Source organism: Pteronotus mesoamericanus, unplaced genomic scaffold (genome assembly GCF_021234165.1).
Source record: "Pteronotus mesoamericanus isolate MK-2021 breed Mesoamerican mustached bat unplaced genomic scaffold, CSHL_Meso_final contig_74, whole genome shotgun sequence".
In the NCBI taxonomy this organism is placed as follows: Eukaryota; Metazoa; Chordata; class Mammalia; order Chiroptera; family Mormoopidae; genus Pteronotus; species Pteronotus mesoamericanus.
The window spans coordinates 14,962,304-14,980,453 of NW_026555247.1; the positions used below are offsets into that span (position 1 = coordinate 14,962,304).

At 35.2% G+C, this 18,150-nt stretch overlaps 1 protein-coding gene across 1 annotated transcript in view; it reads left to right on the forward strand.

Annotated features, from left to right (window-relative positions):
* The window catches only part of ASXL3 (ASXL transcriptional regulator 3), a 164,958-nt gene that overhangs the window by 3,285 nt on the left and 143,523 nt on the right, over positions 1–18,150 (forward strand). The window contains exons 2-3 of the mRNA XM_054583813.1: positions 7,997–8,096; positions 10,128–10,202. Coding sequence (XP_054439788.1) covers positions 7,997–8,096; positions 10,128–10,202 — 175 coding nt within the window. The remainder of the gene's footprint in view (positions 1–7,996; positions 8,097–10,127; positions 10,203–18,150) is intronic.

Consider the following 18,150-nt stretch of genomic DNA (forward strand, 5'->3'; position numbering starts at 1 on the left):
AGCAACTGCTATTGTTTATCTTTATGTACTATGGCCATTTCAAATGCAACTTACCCAGTTCAGTTAAACAGCTATTGCGTACCTCCCACACACGTGCTAGGCACTGGGCACAGAGAGGGGAATGTGACAGCATTCCTGTTTGGGAGGGACTTATCTATGTTACCTGAACACATGGTGTCTGTGGAAAGCAGTGAATTCTGTCCTCTGTATATAGTTCACATATAGCTCCTTCTCTTTTCATTCACTATATTTTACATATTCTTGACCTTCCCACTAATTTTTATCTCTAATCTCTTTTCCAAATCTTGCTTATTAAACTTGTGTTTATCTTCTCAGAACAGATCTGATCATACTGAATCATTCCTCTGCTTAAAAACTTTTGTGATTAATCACCTGTAATTTAAAGTCCAACAGGTCACAGGAAGCTCTTTTCAATATTGGCAACACCTTTTTAAAGAGGCATATGATTATTTTCCCTAATTATATGCAGAATTTAGCATGTTCCGTCTTTATACATAACAACCACCTTCCCATCTTGTAGCAATTTCTACAGTCTTAGATTTATTTTATGTTCCTTTAAAACACAACAGAGTGGTCATTTTAACAGTCGTTAATTAAATTTATTAACATATTTTATGAATGTCTGTGTTCAGCTTTATATTTTCTATCATACTTTCCTTCCCTTTATTCTGAATTGCCTCCTTCAACAGCTTTTTATTCTAAGTGGGAGTCTCTGCGTTCATAAAGGCTTTGTACATCTAAAATGTTCTTGTTTTATCTACCCCTTAAAAATCTTTTAAAAAAAACTTTTGTGTGTTAAGTTAATTATAGACTCACATGAAGTTGTAAGAATTAAACAAGAAAAGAATGAGCAAATGGCCAGGCAGGCTCTCTCCCTGTCATCCGTACCTGTTCCATACATCCTTCCGATCCTCATAAATTTAATAGTCAAGATTAGATGTACTAAAGTGGTCAGGAGAAGCCTTTAGGAAGCATTATCCCCCAAAAATGTGGATTACAATTCAGAAAGTCTCTTCACAAAACTTAGCACATCTTCCATTTTAAAAAAGATGGATAAACTTGGTAGGAAAAACTAAGAGATCCCAAATTGCTTTCACCTTTGAATGATAATTTAGCTGGTTATAAAAGTCTCTTAGGTGACAGTTTTTTATCCTGCATACTTTGGAAATGTACCTTTATTATATTCTTGCATCAATTGTTGTGATAATCAGTTTTTTTTCTGAGAAGTAATATGCTCTTTTTGTATCTGAACGTTGTTGCATATTATCTTTATCCTTGAAGTTCTGCAGTTTTAATACTCCGTCTTAAATAGAGGGTCTGGCACAAATCATGCCCCTTTTTATTACAAAATCTTTTATTACAAAATTATAAGCGTGTAATTCTGTAACATAACTCTATCACACTCAAGCATACCATATGACATTTTAGGTCAAATGTTCACATTAAAACTATAAATTATTACATCCATATTATCCATATTATTATCCTACCAATCACACTCAGGCAGGCGTTATTTCTGCCAGATCCTGATATTTATGGCTGGATTTGTTTGTACTCTACTTGGTACTTAGAGTACCTTTAACTAAAAAAGTAGACTCTACTTTTTAGAGTATATTTGCTATCCTTTTTATGCTCTAAAATTTTTAATCATGTTGTGGCATAGAACTTATTTAGTGCTTTGTATTCCCTCTAGGTCATGAATTCTTTGAGGTCTTCTAAGAGTTCCTTCAGCATCTAGCGCATTTAGCATATTTAGCTTATGTATTGGAAATTATTTAAGAGCAATGCTGAAAGGACTCCCCTAATACTTAACTGCATACAGCAATGACTGTGTTGGTTTTATCAGTCAGAATTATGGGTTACAAGCAACAGAAAATAATTCTTGCCAACTTAAGTAGAAAAAGTTTTTTGGAGGCCACAAAGTAGTATATACATAATCATCAGGAAGTATCTGAAAAGCAAGGCTGGGAAAATGGGCAGAGATCAGGAGAGGCTGCAAAGCACAAGCACACAGACAGAGCCTTGCTGCAAAAAGAGTGTCGTTGGGATATTTTTGTGGGCACCACTACCACTGCTAACGGTCACCATTGTGACTTAGTGCTGACATGGGATACTGCCATTGCGGCCAGTGTATCGTGTGACTGTTTTATCATCTGCTCTGTCTTTGCATCTGTGTTCGAGGTTGAAAGTCACAGGTAGATGCATCTACTTGTCAGGCTCTACTTCCCTTTTCTATACCTCAGCAACTAGGAACTGATGAGAAAGTATATATCGCCTCTTCAGTACTGTAGTGGAAATTTTTCATTTGCATTTTATAGCAAAAATAAAGTCAAAAAGATTAAAACCAAATACATCATCCCTTTCCCACCTTCCACTCCCACCCCCAGCAAGTCTGCTCTCTCTCTCTTTCATTTGTTGGTGAAAGCCACCACCATCTTCATTAATGCCTTTTTGTATTTTTCCTTTTATTACATAATCACTGAACCCTGCTGATTTCATCTCCTTTTCTTCAAATCTTCAATCCTCTATGAATATTTACATCCTATACAAACATCCATCTCCACTGTAATTTACATCGACACTGGCAGTGTACGGGGAAGACTGTAGATTAATGATAGGCTTAAAAGTCAGGAAGATTTGCGTCTCCATTCTGCCACTTACTATGTGTTTGACCTTGGGCAAATTATTTAACATCTCTCAATTTTAGTTTCAGTGTCCATTAAAAGGGAATAATAACATTGAAGAGTGGTTGGAATATTTAAGTAAGATAATGTGTTTAATGTACTTAGTAGAGTGTCTTGTCATTAGACATGCCAGTTGATGATAGTGTCTGGTAGTTTCCATCTTTTTGGTGAATTTTTATAGCAACTTTGTAACTTGTTTCACAGACTCTCGACTTGCTTTTCACTTGGAATAATTCTCCTTACTGCATCCATAACTGCTTCTTTAAAGGTAAGGCTGATTTATGGTATCCCCTTGAGTTCTGACTATAGGTAAAAACTGGTCCATGCTGATCCATGGTACTGAGTCTGACTTAGTTCCTGTAGGAAACAGATGACATTATATTAAAGAAGTGATTAAAGAAAGTCAGGGCACAGTAAAAGAAAAGAACAAAATAGAGTGTGGAAAATCAGGGATATCACCACCAGGAAGCTGTTACTACCCCTTGACTTGAATGGCTAAGAACAGCAGGGACCCCCATGATGCAAATGTGATATGCATGAAGTTGTCCCAGAGGCTCCTTGAACAATCTTCATTTTTTTTTATTCTTTTTTTGTTGTTGTTGTTCTGATTGGGCAGAAGGGAGTGGCAAGAAATATTCAAAGTGACGAAAAGCAAAGGCCTACATCCAAGATTAATCTTCCTAGCTGAGTTATCATTTAGAATTGAAGAACATGTAAAGAGCTTCCCAGACAAGGAGCAGCTAAAGGAATTCATCACCACCACACCAGTATTACATGAAACGTTCAAGGATCTTTAAAAAGAATTTTAAAAAGATAAAAAATATGAACAACAAAATGGCAGTAAATACATATCTATCAACAATTGAGTCTAACAAACAAAGTAAGTGAACAAGCAGAACAGAAGCAGACTCCTAGATACAGAGAACATTTTGATGGTTGCCAGATGGGGTGGGGGTTAAGGGGCTGGGTGAAAAAGGTGAAGGGATTAACGAGTACAAATTAGTTGTTATAGAATAGTCATGGGGATGTAAAGTACAGCATAGGGAATATAGTCAATAATATTCTAATAACTGTACACGGTGTCAGATGGGTACAGGATTTATTGGGATGATTTCTTAATAAGTTGTATAATCACCCCAGTGATTAGATATTACATTGGAAACTTTTATAATACTGTATGTCAACTGTAATGAAAACTTTTTAGGAATGATTTTAGAAAAGGAATAGCAGGAAGTGGTTTACTGCTATGTTGTGAGCTTTGAGTGTAGGGAAAGGGTGTGTGGTTGGAACTGTAACTGCAGGTAGTAGAGCGTGGCAGTGCTTCAGTGGAGGCATGGATATCGGTACTCTGACACTTCTCTCCTTCCATTCTCTGATCTCCAGATAGTGCCTCCTATTGGCTGAGTCCATCCAGAAGCCGGAGGACAGGGGATCTTTGTTGAGAATGTTTGTAGCTGTCCGACTACTGAGCCATAGATTTGGGTGGAAAAGGGTAGATTGTGAATTTGGAGTCACGGATGTAGAATGAACAACATCATTTTTTCAAAAATGTTTTAATAGTGTCTCATTATTCTGAGAGTATAATCACACTTATTTCAGAATCTTTTAGCTTTGTCTTTTATATACTTCCATAATTTCATTATTTGACTCTTCTGCCATTGGCATTCTAAATACCAGTCATTTAAAAGTACTCTTAGACCTTTGGATTTATCATAGTCCCACATTTTGCCTTGACTTTGTACATGTTGTTCCCTCTCTTCATAAAGTCTTCCCTTTCTACCCTTCCCCTTATTTTTATCTCGTAATTTCCTATGCTTTCTTCAGGTTTCATCTTTCTTTGAGAAGCTTTTATATATTCCTAAAGCACTTGTAGTTGTGACAATATAATTAGTTGTTTACTTGTTTATAATTATTTCCTGAGAGCCTAATGCACTACCTCATGTTAAATTAGTGCTGATTACAGTTGAATAAAGTGAATGAGTCCAGGAAGATTTTTCAGGGGAGCTGTTAGAACTAAGTCTTTAAAAGTTTTCAACAGATTAGTAGAACTATAAAAATTATGTCCTAATTTATTTCTGTGTCATTGCTAAACTGTCACCGTGCAATCTAGAGAAGGGATTAAATTTCCCAAGAATCAATTGGACAACTGATGGATTTTATAAGTGTGTCTACTTTCAGCCCACTAGTATCTTTTAATTCTTCAGGATAATAATTTAGTAGTCATCATGCTTAATGGCACTGAAAAGTATTCAATTTCTGCTATTATGTTAGCAGACATGTGAATGAAATAAAATATGGACCTTGACCTTTGGGAAATTAATGTAAAAAAATAAAGATACTTCTCTGTAAATTTAAAGTTGTGCAGTGTAGTAAAATTTAATAACCTAAAAGTAATTTTCTGTGTTTGATTTTAATAAGGTATAATGATGATCTGTAAAAACTTGTTATCACTTACAAACCAAGAGAAGAATTATCCTGTGCATTGATTATAACACAGATAGGAAATGTTTGCAAACTAAATAATCTCCTTTATAAATATAAGACAAATATTTATATGCTTGGTGTTATAGCCTCCTTTTGAGAATGTGATATTCTAATAGAATGATAGTATAGTCTTAGTATATCAATTATCATAAAATATTACTATTACTAAAGTAACACTAATTAATAATAATGGATAAGAGCTTATATTTATTAAGTACTTATATGCCTGACACTGCACACTAACTTGTTATATGCATTATATTGTTTAATCCTAAAAGGAAACCTAGGAGACATGTAATATTATCCAATTTTCTTTTCAATCAAGAACTTGAGATTTTAGTGTCTCTTAGTTTAGTTTCTCTCAGTTGCAACTGAAATAAATTAAACTAAAGCTAGTTTAAGCAAGAAGTCCCACATAACTGAAAAATCAGAGTGGACTTCAGTTGTAAGTGGATATAGAGATTTGGATAATGTCATCAAGGTATTTGCTTTCTCTCCTTTTTCTTTGCTTTTTTTTCTTGTTTTCATACCGCGTCAGGGTTCCATCCAAGTCTTGCACAAGATACAGTGGTCACTAACACTCCAGACATGCATCCTCCAAGCTTAGCACACCAGCGTAAGAGTCTCAGCCTAACTGCCTACCTGCCTGTCTCTCCTCCTCTTCCCTCTCCTTCTTCTCATTATTATTATTTAATACCAATCCCAGGAAAGTTTTCACTGTGTCCTACTTGACTGATACACCCATTCCTCACCAACAGCAGTGGCCAGGATCAGGTAACATGATTGATTGCTACACGAGAATTACAGGGAGCAAAGGAAAATTACACAAAAACATCAATAAAAGACAGATGGAAAATATTCTGGGAAAACAAATTATAAATGCCATTGATTTTACTGCAGAGAAGGTAAATTAACTTGCTGAGCTAGTAAGTAGTGGAGCAATTGAAATCCATGTCTGCACAACTTTAGAACTCTAGACCTGAGGCGTGTTAATGAAGATAATTTCTCATACATTCTTTCTGGTATTATTTTTATGACATTGGTTTTACATTTTTAAAATGTTAAAGCCAAGGCAGCCATTGCAAAAATTCTGAAGATTTCTTTTGTCTGTTTTCTCTGAAATTTACTTTCCTGACTTAGGGGCTAGAAGTTACGGTGTATGGATTCTGTCCCTCACAGACCAGATTTTCTCTTTAAAAAATTTTGATGTATTGATTTGAGAGAGAGGAGCGAGAGGGAGAGGGGATATGAGAGAGAGAGAGAGACAGAGAGATCTCTATTTGTTGTTCTGCTTATTTATGCATTCATTAGTTGCTTCTTGTACATGCCCTGACCGGGGATGGAACTTAAAACCTTGGTGTATTGGGACGACACTCTAACCAACTGAGCTACCTGGCCAGGGCCAGGCCAGTTTCTTTTGAGTTATATATATAAATAATTTATATGTAATATTTATAACATAGTTTAACACAATTTAAGATCTGAATTCACAAAATATATAATTGTGAATGAAGCTTCCAGGTACTTTCTGGATGCAAGTAAATATTTTTATTTGCTATCTAATTGCCAGGTTTTCTTCAGAGGATCATGATCTACAGAAGATGTTAGTTTAGAAAAAGAGAGCAAACTTTTCTTATTAATAGTGTAAATCTGCACTTATTTCTCTGAATATTCTGATAAGATCAGCATAAGACAGTGACTCCTTATTTCATGTAGAATTTATGGACATTATAGTCTATTTCTTTCACTTATTATTCATTCATCTAATGGAATTTCTTTTCTCCTAGAGCTTAAATGAAAAAAGGATAGTGCTTTAGAAAATTTCTTCTTCTCCTTATTCCTCTTTTTTTCTCTTTAAGCCTCATGGAAATTGAATTATACCTTTCAGTTTCGGTGAAGGTGTGTGGTACTTAGAGTTAATGTTATTCATGGTTTGCTCTAGGCAGTGATGCTATTGTATATGAAGGAAAAAAACACACATTTATTCCACCAGCATTTTTAATGAGGAAATGAAGAAAAGAAATAAAGACACTATTAAATGTAAAAAAAAAAAAAGAAAAAAGAAAAAATCTTATCTCTGTTTCCATCCTTTCTCCATTTTTTCGTATGTCTTTTTACTTTTTTAATTAACGTTCACAAACCAAGTTCCAGTAACTAAATAGGAATAGAGATGGACTATCAGTAGGAAAAAAAAAATCAGTGAGCAAATACAGATATTGCATTTCCTTTTAATCTTCTAATGACTCTGCTTTTTCTTCCAGAATTCACTTCTGAGTTTAGTTTCATAGTAGGAAATGTAAGATTCATGAAAGTTAAACAGTTTTCATTTCTTAAAAATTGCAGTAGAGAATGAGGCCCTTTCTTATTTAGTGCAGTGTGCCCACTTTATCTTTTCATGGAATTTTCTCTCTCATCCTTTGGTGGTAGGTGAAGCGAGTAGGCAGCTTCACAGAAAGAGGCAACTTTAAGCCCACTGAAGGTGTCATGCAGAAAAATGAATGATGAAGAAACAGAGTAAGACTTTAATAAAACTTACAGCATTGTTATATATTTTATCTCTGTGTTTGTGCATATATCTTTAATTGTGTTGGATAGAGTTAATAGAGGGAAAAAAGATTGTCTTCTACTAAGGTGTTAATTTTTTTTTTTGTTTGTCTTTAATGCATGGTTGACTGGGTATTTTGGTATAGTCGGTAGGTTGGTGCACAGTTTGTTCATTTTCCCTCCTTAGGGTTATGTGGTAGGGTAACACCTCTCTGACCCCTTGAAGTTAGGCGTTACAATGTGAGTTGTCTTGTTCCCTGTAGCCAGTATGTGATTCACCTTTCTTTCCTGGCTGTGTTGATCACAGAAGCTAGTGACAAGATGGGATTTCAGTCAGCCTGGTTCTTGTTTGGATGTATAGATGTGAGTGAGAAATAAGTGTTTGCTTTAGTCCACTGAGATTTCAATGTTGATGTTTACTGTTTTGTATCCCTGCCTATCCTGACAAAAAAATTCCTTATAGCAAAACAGATGTTTTTATTCCAGGCCACCTTTCACCTTTGTTTATGAGACATTAAATGCATAATTATATGTTTAAGAGGTAAGTAAGGCAAACAAGGTTAAATCCCTTTTTTCTTCTCCATTACATTAAATTGCCTTGTAGAATCATCCACTGCAGTGTTTATTCTTTGATATTTTTAAACCAGTAAACAATAGAGAATTTTCATTACAAGGAAAATTTTTTTTATATTCTATCTTGAGATAATTCTGTTAGTAGTTTTGCCTTGTAAAATAATTGCTTTTCCTCCCATCTGTCTATTGAGGAGGAAAGTTTTTTTTTTTAACCAGAAAGAGGAGAACAATTATTGTTAATAGGGAATTGAATTCCAAGATAGTGGAAGAGATAGAAAAAGGGCACCTGGACAGTTTAAATAAGTTCAAGTTCCCAAGTCCAGACAAATTGTGTTTCATTGAAAAGGTATGGCCAGATTTCCACACACCATTGAGAAGAGGAAAGCAGACACTGTAATAACACCTCTTTGCCTCCCTCCTTGCCTCCCTCCCTTCCTCCCTCCCTCCCCACATCTGTCTGCCTCTCTGTCTCTCTGGCTTGCCTAGAGGAGTGCTGGTGGAGAGGAGCACCCCCAGTAAGGGATAATATTTCCCAGTCTGTCTCCAAGATTCCTGTCTGCGTTTCACTTCCATTGAGAGCAAAGTGACCCTTAGGCTATTTCCCACCAGTTTCCACTCTTCTCTACCTGTAGCATAAAGAAATCCCTGACAGCTGAGAGACTCCCTGTTGAGCTCTACCCCTTCATGTAGGAAAAGGGGAGAAAAGGAAGAAAACTTGTCTTGAAAGCCTGCAGACTTTCATACCACAAGGAATGTGTTGACCATATGCATCTTAAACCAGATGAACAATATTTGTCCAGCCCTTCAGCTCACCAGTATGCAGCCATATCTATTGCACGCTCTATTGCAAAAACTCAAAACTCGATTTCCTAGAATTTTCTAGCAATCTTTTGCTCAGATGGGAATGGAGTTGTTAATGCATGATCCTTTATGTGTTAGATTATATTTTTCATTATGATAGAATTTATCTGCTGGACACATTTATTTTCAGTGAATTCTGTCATGATTTTTTGTCTTTTATGTGGGTGTGTAGGTACTTAATTATTCAATGATTGTTATAGGTAAGGTCACCACTGAATTGCTAGGGTCACAGAACAGACCTTCCCTTTTTAATTCCCAATAATATGGAGATGAAATGTTTTACATTTTATCCCCCCTTGCACAAGGATCCCCACAGGACATTCCAGTGTTCGTTTTCCTATATGTTCTCTACACCTGATGGCAGGTGTAGTTATCTCTTAAAACCTGAATGTCAAGGTAGTTAGCAGAGCCTTCGAAACTTTTCCTATGAACAGCTTTCATGGGGGAAGATTTGATTCCTGTGGGCCTAGTGGCTACTGCCTGTAGTTGAGTGAACCTAAGAGAAAAACATCTGACCCAGTGTATATTCCAGGCATAATTTAATAATGCTACATGGCAACATCTGGGAAAAAATATAAGTAAGACTTTATGTAAGTGCTAATTTACAGTTGGTTAATAGGTAACTCTTACTCATTTTTCTTTCAAAGGGATAGATATTTTGATCACATCAGAGCTAATCATTTTGCTTCATTCTGACATCTAAATATAGCATTATAGTATAATGAGCTCCCAGCCTGGCTGTATGTAGAACTCTACTGGTAAATTCGGGAGTGAGGAAGGCTAGAAAGCAATAGAGACTATCTGATTTCATAATGAATCTTATGTTGGCAAAGATAACTTTTAATGCTGCATTGCCTCCTTACAGAGACTCAGCCCATATTTCATATTAACAAATATTGGCTGATCGAAACCAGCTCTGTTTGCTTTGTGCACTGATAAATATGGCCTTCATTCTTCTAGCACATACTTGATGAAACAGGACCAAAAAGCGGGGGAAAGATGGAGAGGGGTTTAGAAAACATGGCTAATATTAAGGTGGGTAGTATATCAAGTGGAATATAAAAAGTAGTTGCCCCCAAGAATGTATTTAGCATAAATCTTGATATAGATACGTTAATGCTACCTTTATTATTTGAGCATAGTAAAGCTGGTGGGAGATCTTTTACTTGGTTTTTAGTATAAACAGTTATGGTAGGTTTTTATGCATGACTCCAATCAGAAACAGGGGAGCAAAAAGACTGACATCTCATAAGCCTTTGGGCCTATAGAAGTCTTCCCAGTCATATTGCTAAAATATTAAGAGACCTGATTCATGCGCGTGTACTTGCACTTGCGCGCGCGCGCACACACACACACACACACACACACACACATTTTAATGTTGGTCCTCTTTCTGAAGGCTGGGATTCAAAAATGTTTTTCTTATCAAACGTGAGTTCTAGGTAAAGACCTCTAAATTGCTAGAATTATTTATAGCTTCACCTGGTGAGTTCTTAATTTTATACAGTTTAATTTTTTATCTATTGTCTCTGGATGGGGCAAAGTGAATATTTGACAAAGGGCTAACAATCTGCATTCCCAAATTTTATTTCATTAAGAATTTAGTTTACCAATGAGGAAAAAGTAAGTTTACCAATAACTACTCTTCTATTCATTTTCTAAAGGAATCAAAGTTTAACATCAGAAAGAAATATCATTTATTTATTTTGTAATTCTTAAAAATCCCATGAGAGGAACCAACAAAGGGCTTATTAATTAATATAAGAAACATTAGCCACGAACATTTAGCCACCAACAGAGACTAAAATCCAAATCTAACCAATTAAGTGAGAAGGAGAATTTATCGAAAGACTTGTATAAACATCAACCAATACAGGTGAATGAAAGCCCTCAGGAACACCTGAAAAGAAGCAATGAATGTGCCCAGGACGCTCTCAGCTCTCCTTCTCGCTGCACAGAAGCCTTATTTTCTAAACCTGCCTCCTTCCACATGGCCAGGGGCACAGCATCCAGCAAATCTCAGGGTCTCATCACATGGTGTTACTACGAGAAAGCAACTTAGATTTGTATTCTGGGGAAGATCAGCGACTGGCCCACGTTGTGTACCTGTGCCCTGCCATCCCACCACCCCCTCATTAGGGGATAACTCAGGACCTACGGGAGTATGACAGCTTCTATTCAAATTGAAGTAGGAAAGGGTATTTGTTAGAAATAAAGAATGAGTTCACAAACACCAATAAATTCAGCGCATCACTATTTCCTTGTCATTTGTTTATCTTGTTTTCATTCATTAGACAAGTTTTAATAAGTGCCTACAATGTGCTGGGTACTGGAAATAAAGCAGCGACCAAAAAGGAAAAAAGACATGATGAACATTACTAGTGCATAGAATCTGAATTATAATACTACCCTTGGGAATGGAGGAGGCAAAGGTCATTTTTATGTAAACTAAATTGGCATTTTGAATGAATATGAAAGAAAATACATGGCTTAGTCTCTTTCCTTTTATTTTAAAATCTATTTCTAAGTGAATCAGATGTTTGCTACCCTCCCCTCCCCAACTACAGTAAACCAGAGTAAAAGTGTCTCAAGAGATGGTGATAATATGTTTTGTTGTATTTCATTTTGGTGTGTGTGTGCGCTTGGTAAATATTTGTTAAATCAATGAATTATTGAGGAGGTAAGGCTGTTGTTTAACTACAGTCAGGAGAAAAGGGCTGCTATTAACTCTGACAAAGAAAGCATCATTGTCTTTGTCATTCTTCAACATTTAAGTGGTCAGAATCAAATAATTCCATATAACGAAGTCATTTTCTACAATTATCTCAAGATATATTTTACAACTAATTCGTTTTGGCAGCTACATCTGGATGCTATGTCATTTCAGACTATCTGTGAGAATAACACTGAAGAATTTTCCTGACTCAGATTGAATGATGAGTAATGTTTGTTTTGGAAAAAATTCAATATACCTATATTTTATTTTCTGCACTGTGCTTTAGATTTTAAGGTATACGGCTCTTTCTTTTGTTGTTTGAGTATTCATTTTTATTTTGCTTTGAAACTGATTTTTATATGTCATTAAATATTATATAATGTAAGCGTATATTATGTAAATTATATAATACACAGTGTAAAGATTATGAAAGTAATTTATGCTTCTAAATGTAAAAATATTTTTAAAGTATTTTTCTGCCACTCTGCAGGGTAACAATTGTTCACTGTTTGAATATTTTTATACAGTGTGAATGTGTGTGTTGGGTGGTGAAGGGGGTTGTGGGTGTGGGTGTGTGTATACATATATGTATACCACATGCACTTGAATATATACTTCCTCTATGCATGTGTTCTGCAACTTTCTTACCTTTACTAATCACTTCCTCATGGACATCATTCTTTGTCAGTCCCTATTTTCTTTGTTATGGCTGTGTATTATTTAATGGTGCGTATATGCCTTATTTAACCATTGTCCTCTTAGACTGTCTTTAAAAAAAAAAGTTTCAAATAATGTTTTACTGTACATGCAGGATGAGCTGTGGGTTTCTATAAGAAAAATACCTAAAGATGGATTAGGTTCAGCAAACTGGACAGCCTACCTTTTATATTTTAATGATACTGCTAAACTACTTTCCAAATAATGTACTATTTGCTACAAGGTACTGTATTGTGATGGTGAAAAACTTGGAGTCCAAAGGCATATTTTTTTTAATTCCAGCTCTGTTTACTACCTGGAAGGAGCCTGCTATAAGTGAATTAATATATCTGTTTCTCAGTTCTGTCATTTACCAAAAAAAAAAAAAAAAAAAGAATCTACCTTGATAGGTGATTCTGAGAATTAAGTTCTTTAACATAATTCAAATTGTTATAAAAGTGACTCCTATTTCTATTACAAAATATTTTTGGAATTGTATAAGTACTATCTGCTGTTATTAAATAGGAGCACCTTGTAAGAGTTCCCATGATGTGCAAAGTCGGAGTCTAAACTGATTGCTGCTTTGGAATGCCATCCTGAGGAGAATGCTGGCTTTCATCACAGGTTTTTTTTCATATGGACAGGTGTTTGTTTAGTTTCTCGTATGTGGACATACAAGTACGTTATGCTCCCTGATTTTCATAATACTGTATTCTTCTATCTGCAAGTCTGATTCTCAAGATTATTATATCTGTCTTTAGTAGTAAAATGTTAACTCCAAGTTGGTTAGAGTACATAATCTTAATTCAATCATATTAGACCTTGGGAAAACAATATACTTGGATTATTTGACCTAATTATTATTCTCAGTTATATTTTTGTGTTATGTTTAGATTTTTATAAGATGTTCTGCAACAAAATTTACAGGTGTCATATGTCTGCTTTTGTGAAACTTTCATTGAAGATCTTGTCCATTATTACCTAGTACCTCTATATGAATATCTATATAAGACAGTTGTCTTAGTTTAGAAATAGGAAAACCTTTGTTTGCTCTGACAGACTAATATTCTTTTATTTAGCGAATGGGTTTTAACTAATATTTGCCTCTACATTTTAGCAGCCATGAATTAGTAGAGTTACAGCAATCTTCTTATCAAAAATGAGAAAAAAAATCTCATTTTTGAAATATTTCATTGTATTTTTTTTCTTTTAAACTAGTGCATTTTTTTTTAACAAGGTGTGATAAGGAAAGTAACATGGAAGTTATATCCACTGTGTTTTGCATGGGGTGAGAAATGATGAACTATGAGCTCAATGACAAGATACTGAAAAGATCTACAGAAATGATCAGGAGCACTGCTGACAACCATGGGGAAAATCAGAGACAAAAGGGGAGGATTTTCCTAAGAACTGAACCACCTGGGTAGCTGTGTGACTTTGGGAGAGTTAGAGTAACTTCTCTTCACCTGAGTTACCTTGTCTGTCATCTGTAAAATGAGGAATAGTCCCTGTAAGTAAAATGATTGTTTTGAGGAATAAGTGAGATTATATACATATTAGAATAATGCTTGATGCAGAAGAGTATCTGCTGTGTAAGTGTTTGCTATTGTTATTATTAGAGAAGAGGTAGGCAGGCCCCGGCTGGGTTGCTCAGTTGGTTAGAGCATCATCTGCATAAACCAAGGTTGTGAGTTCAATCCCCAGTCAGGACACATACAAGAATCAACCAATGAATGCATAAATAAGTGGAACAACAAAATGATGTTTCATTCTCCCTCTCTTTCTTCCTTTCTCTCTGTCTTTAAAGTCAATAAACTGAAAAAAAAGATGTAAAAGAACATTTTTTGAAATCATAGACTACTGAGCTTTATCTCAACTCTCAATAAAATTCTAGACTGTATTATTAAACAGATGACTGTGAGCACTTGAAAATGGAAATAATGATCCCTGGAAGGCATATGGATCCTCTAAGTTAATTCATGTCAAACTAAATTAATTTATTTTTGATAGGATTATGAGAGTTACACATCAGGAGGGTGCTCCTGTTGGAGCTAAATTTCAGCCAGTCATTTGACATAGTCTATTATGAACCTCTTTGAAAAGTGATAGACAACTATTAACTGAGTGATAGTATAATTAAACGAGTTTGTAGCAGATTGAGCATCTATAGACAAAGTATATTGATTCACTAATCAGTGTCAGTCTGAAAGGAGATCCCAGCGGCAGCCACAGTGCTGTGTTTCTCTGTTTTTCATTGCGTGTTCAGCTCTGTCATGAATAACTTGGAGAAATACATCAAAGTCATACTTGTCAAATATGTGGATATCAGAAAATAGAAAAGGAAATGGAGCTGTAGGACAGGATAATAATGATTCCAAAAGCACTTTTATGTTTGAATAAATAACCTGAACCTAATAAGATGATGTTTAACTGAGGTAAATATTTTTCAAATTTGTGGACTATACAATGTGTAGCTATTGTTCTGGATAATCAAGTATTCAGGAATAAAATTTCAGGGGCTACAAAAATATGTTGAAACAAACACTAGTGCATTAAACAAAGATATACCATATTTTGCCATGTATAATGAGCACCTTTTTTGCCCACATTTTTGAGGGAAAAATAACGATGTGCGTTATGCATGGTATAATGATTACATACCATGGGTATAATGGGCATACTAATCCCATGTATCACGCACACAAAAACATAGGTGTGCATGATACATGGCAAAATATGCTATTTATGTCTCACAAGTTTGGGAAATACACCACAGAGTTATGAATGTGATTTCAGAAGCAAATGTTACAGACCTGGAAGTTTTAGTTGAATGACAGTGTGAGGAGTACTAAAGAGGAAGTGTAGTATTAGGTTGCGTTACTATGGTAACAGGAGTTAGCAAAAGGGAAGTAATAGTGTATTATGTTTTGATCAAACTACATGTAAAAAATATTTATCAATGGTATTTAGCTAATTTATTTTAATTAGTATAATTCTTTAAGGCATGCTGTGTTTTACAAGTGACACTGGCAAACTCGAGCATATTCAAACAAGGATGATTTGGGAGGTAATGCCTGTGAGCTATTTTAGGTAAGAATTGATGGAAGAAACTGAATTGCCGTTAACTTGGAAATAAAGGGAGACCAGCCCCCTAATAGTGTTTTAAAACAGGTGACAATATATCAGGTAAACAAATTATTGGACCCCATTTTGTAAATTCATATAACACAATTACCTTACTTTAAGCTACTTGTTAGGAAAGTGCTTGGAATTTAATATTAAGTAATTGTCAGGTTCAACAGGAAAAACTAGTACTACATAGTAGAAGTGATAAGAAAGCATAATTTTTTACATGATTTGTAGAAAAAACTTTTTAACAGTTAGTAGGTTCTGAATAAAGTAGATTGCCTGCAAATTTCTATGGTAGAAGGACCTTTTTTTCATTAAAGAGATGTTTTACTTTTTAAAATGGATTCACATGTGTTATCATTTAAATAATTTTTAAAACTTTTAAAAACACTATAGAAATTCTGGGTGTTTCTCACCTCTTTTTCTGTTTAAAAAAGGACTGTCAACTGTTTCAAAAGATTAGAAACTTACTGAGGTAGAGAAGAGTTGCCAAAATCTCATAGGAAATTAGAATTCAATTCTCAATATTAATTGCAAATTCAGGTAATAAATACTCTCTAAACTATTCCAGGCCTCAGAAAGACACTACTTTCTGCTGTGCTCAGGTTTGATGAAGCTGGGTAACTAAAATAATTTTCCTGTAAGGCCGGATTTTCTTCTGATGGATATGTTACGATACTCTATATCACAGTTGTAAATTTGTCTTTAATTATATATTGTTGGAAGTAAGTTGTTACAGTTGATACTCTACATTTTTACTTGATTTGTAACACAAGTATAGGAGGATAATGTGTCCCTGTAGTGTGCTGTTCTTCTTAGGTAACAGAGCAGCGTCTCAAAGAGGGCCATAGGGCTTAATCCCTCCTGACAAACAGAGAAAGACTGCTGCGTGGTGAAACTAGGCATAGAGTAGTGCAGAGTTACCTGGGAATCTGTGGTGGAACAAGTTTGGCAGCGGTCAGATGATGAAGGATGGCAATACGGGGCTAACCTGACTTGTAGAACTCTGGTGCAGTTTATGCAGGAAATCTCAAAGAGAGAACACATTTAATATCCATCATTTTTTTATAGCTCTCTTCTCTGTATTGAAAAGATTGATTGGTCTAGGCGATGCTCAAAGTGGGCTGTTTTTTCCACCAGCGAATAGTATTAGCTAATGATTATTAACACATATTGCTGTGTAGTCATTTGTTATATCAGAATAAGTGCTTTACATTCATTATGTTATTAAGTTCTCTCAACTTTTTTTTTTTTTTTTTAATAAATGAGGAAATGAAGATGCTGAGATTCAGGGAGTTTAAGTATCTAAGATCCGACAGGTAGTGAGTGAAGGTTTCCTGGTCCACCTGACTCCAAAGCTCATAACCATTTTTATTATTCTATAAAGATTTGTCTTGGAGAACAACTAGAAACATCTCCCAACATTAACTTGGTCTTCACTGAAGCCTACTTAGTAGTGTCATAATCTGGAGCTAAAGGCATGAATGAAGACCAATGTCCTTGATCACATGAGGCTTGCAGTGTTGCAGAAAGAATATCATTAAATAGATAGTGACAATTAACGACAGTTTTGACAGCTTCCACCAAAGGAAGTATGGTTTAAACCATGGTACGAGAGTTCAAGAACATATCTGATTGTTCTTAATTGTGAGATTACTGATGTGGGGATTATGAGGTAGATGTTGTACATAAATGTCTTTACTACAGGCCTTTAGTTCCTGTAAGGACCCTGTGATCATGATGAGAAAGAATTCAACTCAGCAGGAAGAGCAGCCTCCAGTGTCAGGTGGGCTAGACCCATCACCTACCAGCTGCCAGACCTCATAGCCGCTTTATGCTCTTGGAGGCTGCATTCTTCTGGGTGAAGTAGGCCTGATTTTCAAGGCCATTGTAACAAAATTTCTGTGTTTTTTAAGCCACCCAATCACAAATGCTATTATGGCATATGGCATACAATTTCCCTTAAAATTTATGTAAGTAGAATAGAAAAATTATAAGCACCGTCTTTAAACCCTTACCTTGTAATCACATATGTTAGGAGTAGAGAATAACCTAATTTAGCTTTAGGCGAGGTGCTGTCATTTTTTACATGATTTATTTCCTCATCTGAATACTACCAGTGATCCAAATTCATGTTTCATTAAAATGACATGGATCTCTGAGATGTCTCAGGAATAGTGGAAATAAGAATGTTAAATATATGAATCCCAGAATCTATTGCACTATATGCACATCCCCTAGACACTTCGCACAGAGGGGCTGTCTAATAAGTATTAGCTATTCTTACTATATTTAAATATTATCACCATCAACATCATCATGTATACAAGTCTTCTCCTTCCATTTACCAGTTTTATAGCCTTGGGCCAATTACTTCAACTTTGTGAATGTCTGAATAAGTTATTGCCTTCTCTCTGTATCTGCCCAAATTGTTGTAAAAGT